At 49.8% G+C, this 4,982-nt stretch overlaps 1 protein-coding gene across 1 annotated transcript in view; it reads left to right on the top strand.

Moving 5' to 3' along the window:
• The window catches only part of LOC101577060 (F-box only protein 27-like), a 5,242-nt gene extending 669 nt beyond the window's left edge, over positions 1–4,573 (top strand). Inside the window, exons 2-6 of the mRNA XM_023721461.1 lie at positions 2–61; positions 545–656; positions 740–835; positions 2,719–2,851; positions 3,891–4,573. Of these exons, the coding sequence (XP_023577229.1) occupies positions 2–61; positions 545–656; positions 740–835; positions 2,719–2,851; positions 3,891–4,034 (545 nt within the window). The 3' untranslated portion in view covers positions 4,035–4,573. The remainder of the gene's footprint in view (position 1; positions 62–544; positions 657–739; positions 836–2,718; positions 2,852–3,890) is intronic.
• The last annotated feature ends 409 nt before the right edge of the window (positions 4,574–4,982 follow it).

Here is a 4,982-nt window from a genome sequence, read left to right as displayed (position 1 = left end):
GTTCGCTTCTGCTCGCTCAGACCCATTGGACGAAACCTCATCCGCAACCCCTGTGGACAAGGTCAGGAGGCCGGATCCGGGTCGGAGGTCCCGGACCCAGGGAAGATGTGCAGGGGTAGGGACAGCTGAGACCAGCGGGAGGAAAGCTTTCACTAGGCGCCCGAGCCTGAGGGGCGGAGCCATAGTGCATAAGGACCAAAGGGGAGCGGAGGGAGGGGTGGGTTTGTAGGTCTCCTAAGGAGAAGGTGGAAAGAGTGGAGTCAGCCCTTCTGGGGTGTGGCTAAAGGGGCGGAGTCAAAACAAGCCTAGAGAGTGGAGCCAATCGGGGGCTGGAGAGGTTGGCCAGTGGAGCCTGTAGGAAGGGCCAACTTACCAGGAGCCCAGGCTGAGCTACTGGATGGTTCCTTTTCTTGCGGAACCTGGGATTGAACTCAGGACCTTCCACTTGCCAGAGAAGCGCTTATTCTACTGAGCCATCTCCCTGGCCCTTTTTTATTCTTTTTTTGTTACTGAACATTGAGCACAAGTCTCTTTTGTTTGACAGAAGGCCTCCGGAAGTGGAGGGCACTGCATGGTGGGGATGGCTGGGTTGTGGAGAACAACTTGGTACCAGTGCCTGGGGCGCCTTCTCAGACCTGCTTTGTCACCTCATATGGGTAAAAGCCCCTGTTCCCCAAGGGCCAGGTCTGTTGTTGAGAAAGATCTGCTTGTTCTCATTACCCTTCTCTCACATTCCTAGTTGGTGTTCAAAGAAGCAGATCCTGAACCTGGAGGCTGAGGGCCTGTGGCCAGAACTGCTGGACAGTGGCAAGATTGACATCTGTGTCTCAGACTGGTGAGTATAATGACTGTATGTCGCACGTGCTTTGTGAGGATGAACCAGCTTAGGGCTCCTCCTACAGGGTCACGGGGGTGGGGAGACTTAACCAGGGACACAGCCCTAGCACTTAGCAGAGACCTACCTGAAACCCCTGACGTCCTTCCCAAGGGATATGGGGGATCAGACAGCAGGCTGGATCCAGGACAGAGGTCTTGAATGCAGCTCAGTCTCTGAATGCCCTTTGCCTAGAGGCAAAACACACAGTGCACATAGACTCCGATTGTGCAGCCAGAACCTTCCAGGTTGAACCCTGAGACCTGAACTTTTAGAGCCTTAAGCAAACCAAGGGCTTTATAAGTGAACTCATCTTTTTTGAACCTTAATCGCTTGTGAAAGGAGAAAGTTTAAGCCCTCAAATTATTCAGAGCTTTATGGAAAACGGGTCCAAAGAGAGGAGGTGACTTCCCTGATCACACTGCCAGAGCAAACCTTGGCAGCACCTCATGGGGTTTTTCTCACCACAGAGTGTATCCTCCTAAACAGAGGTAGATGAGGACTCTTAAGGGGCACGGGACCCAATTTTAAGGGAGCCAGATCCACGATCCTCTATAACTGTGTGCTCCTTGTTCTGAAATTAATCTACAGATCTCATGTATCATTCTATACTTCCCATCTTTTTCTCAGATCCCTTTTTCTAGCATTATGAGAGAAAAGACCCCCATTGTGGTGCATCATCCCCACATGTAAAAGGGGGAATGCAAGCCCAGTGACCATTTGAATTTTCGACCACAACATATTCACTGTTATGGCACCTTTAGCCTTCCCTAGTCTCCCTAAGACATGCATTCCCAATAAAACTGTTGAGTTTTGCTAGTATCTTCAGTGCACAGGACACATCTGTGCTCTTCTAGTAAGTAGCCATTTGCTTATAAGAATCCTAAATTCTTCTGCATATCTCCCATGGAGCTTTCAAACTTCTAATGCCCCGGCCACGCTGTATCCTCATGAAACCTGAGTGTCTGAAGTTGAAAGCTGCGTGCCAGTGTCTGTGAGCATTCAGAGCCAAGTCTAGAGTTAGGAAGCACAGTCTCCGAGACCCGCCTCGCTTCTGACACGGATGGCAAGTTGGCGGAACTCCCAGAGCCACTCCCGCACACAAATTTGCACTAGAAGAACTCTCAGAAAGCTGTTACACACTTAGAGTCTATTGCAAGGCAAGGTACAAATTAAATTGAACTAAGAATGTCATGTGTGGTGGCACATGCCTGTAAACCCAGCACTCTTGGGAGGCTGAGGCAGGAATATCACTGTGAGTTGGAGACCAACCTGGGCTACATAGTGACATCCTGTGTCAAACAAAATAAAAATCAGCGAAGAATAGAAGCACCCAAGCAGTGTGCAGGAGAGGGACAAGAGCAGAGTCCCCATGGACCCCTTCCTGGAGAGAATGTTCTCATCCTGGCATGAATGCGACAAGAGGCATGCAGTATCACCAACGAGGTACACTCGCCTGAACCCTGAGCAAGGCTTTTCATTGGGACCACATCAAATAGGGTGTGATGGATCATTTGTTGGTGTGATTAATCTCAGTCTCCAGGTCAGCTGGCCTGGAGTCAAAGCCCCCTCCCAAGGGCCCACGTTTGGTTTTCAGGAGTAGTGTGCTGCCTTTGCCCCCAGGCTACCTACATGGCTGTGGTGGGCCCTGCCCTCAGTCCACCTGGAAGGCTACCCAGTCTTGCCATCCGTATCAAACAAATAAAATCCGTTCAGATATGACATGAGGACTTGACTTTACATATGCAGGGAGATCCTTATCTCTTATAAAGAGAGAGGGGACAGGGAGACACTCAAGGGATAAGGTGGCAAGTGCAGCCTGTAAGGTTTCATTCTTCCCACAGGTGGGGAGTCCGACATGATTGTGGTGGTTGGTACCAACTCCTTGTCCAACTTCTAGATGCCAACAAGACTGTCCTAGATGAATTCTCTGCCACGCGTTCCTCCATTGCACACCCGAAAAGCATGTATTTTCAGGTAAGTCTCTGAGAAGGGGAGTCATGTGACAGGCTGGGATGATTAGCCCTTGCTGTGACACAAGTCATCCCAAGACTTAGGGAGTTCAGGCTAATAACCTTTAGCCAGGTGTGGTGATTCATGTCTGTATTCCTGGCCACTCAAATGGCTAAGAAACGAAGATTACAATTATGAGGCCACTTAATGAGACCTTGTCTCAAAATGAAAAATAAATGCCTTCTGGGGTACCAATCCCATCCCTACCCCTGGAGCATGCTGAGATGGGCTACTGAGACTGGGCATGGTGGCGACCCCTTTACTTCCAGGTCTTGGGAGGCTGTAAACAGGAGGATCACTATGAGTACAATCTGTACAGTGAGACCCTGTAGGCCTTGTACTAACTACATTTTAAAAAAAGAAGAAAACAAAAGTAGAGTAGGTAGGATGGGAGAAATGAGGCTCACAGCTAGAACATCTCTGGGTTGAACCACAATACTAGAAAAAAAGAATCAACTGGAATTATGTGGTTGGCTCTGGTGTCTTCTGACCCAGTAGATGGAAAGAGCCCAGCTGGGCAATCTGGCTCGAATCTCTTGTGTTCACACAATTGCATTCAGATGTGGGCTGGAGTGGCAGTGCAGGGTAGTTGTGGGAGTAGCCACTGGCAGCTGGCAAAATATCACTGCCTCTCTTTAATCTCAAAACTCTTCCAGGGCACCCCTGTGCTTGGGCCACTTGGTTTTCTTACAGTAGGGCGTCCTCAGGACAGCCAGTGTGCTTGTGTGGTGGCATAAAGGCTACACTGCCTTTTCTGACCTTCCTTAGGAAGTCACTTGGCTAAAGCCACTCACTTCCACCGCATTCGTGGTGATAAGCTCGCCCACTCACAAGAGGAAAGGAATTAGACCCAGCTCTTAATGGGGCAGCAGGAGATGCTAGAACATGTGCAGTGGAGAGGAGATGGCTGCCATCCTGGGAAAATGCCATCTGCCTGAAGCGCCCTCAGCTATGGAGCACAGGACAGTGGCACCACAAGGCTGACCCCTTCTTGTACCTACAGGTCACCCACGTCTTCTCCAACATCAAGGTGGGCGTCCGTTTTGTGTCTTTTGAACACGCAGGCAAGGACACGTTGTTCTGGGCCGGCCACTATGGAACCCGCATGACCAACTCCAGCGTGACCGTGCGAGTCAGCCAGCCCTAGTCAAGGCTGCTCTTCCTGCAAGCCCGCCTGGCTGTGCCTTCCAGGAGCCAGAGCCATTGGTCGGGTCCCCTCACTAACCAAGTGCCTGTGTTTCACGCGATCACTGGGAACTCCAGTTTTTGGGCTGTGCAACTACTGAAAAAGGGGCTTCCATCTGATCTACCCGCTGCTGCTGCATTATCTCAGGGAGATGCTCTACTTGGCCTAGACCCCCAGTGTGGGTGGGGCATGCTGGTCCTGGAGATGGAATCTTACCCTCCCAGCTCCCTCCCAGCATCCTCCAGTATCAGCCCAAGCACATGTGCCCTGACCCTGAAGTTGGCCCCATCTGTTTCTGCTTCACACACTCTCCTGGTCCCTTCAGGGAAGGCTCCACTCGCCTCTAACCTTAGCTTGGTCGCTTACAGCTACCAAGTTCTAGCCACTCCATGTCATGAACTCCACCTCTTGGGGCTTCCTAGCCTTCCTAGCTAAGACTTGTCTTGAAGCTGAATATAACTAGGTTACAAAAGAAACAAAGAGGCAGAGATGAATCTGCCCACAGGATTGCTCTGAAAAATGAGGAGCCATTTCAGGCCTCGCCCTGATCCTGGAGAACCTCTGCAGTGGAAAGATATTTAAAACTATTTTGTTTTTCATTTTGACATTTTTTTCAAACAGCAAATAATCTCTCAGTATCCTGTATCTACTGATTATATGCAATAAATTTTAATTTTGGCAAAATTACTTCACATCTTTTTTGTTTGTTTGTGTTTGTTTGGCAGAACCGAGGATTGAACTCAGCCTTGCGCTTGCCAGGGAAGCGCTTGCTTATTTTACCGAGCCATCTCCCTGGCCCTACTTCCCATGTTTGTAATACACATTCAGTGCTCCTTGTCTTGGTTATTACTTGGTTCAGAGGAACAAAATGTGAAGGGAAAACTGCAGAAGAAAACAACTGCTGAGCAC

This window comes from Octodon degus, unplaced genomic scaffold, assembly GCF_000260255.1.
Source record: "Octodon degus isolate 3935 unplaced genomic scaffold, OctDeg1.0 scaffold00083, whole genome shotgun sequence".
Taxonomy (NCBI): domain Eukaryota; kingdom Metazoa; phylum Chordata; class Mammalia; order Rodentia; family Octodontidae; genus Octodon; species Octodon degus.
This window is presented reverse-complemented; position numbering and strand designations above follow the sequence as displayed.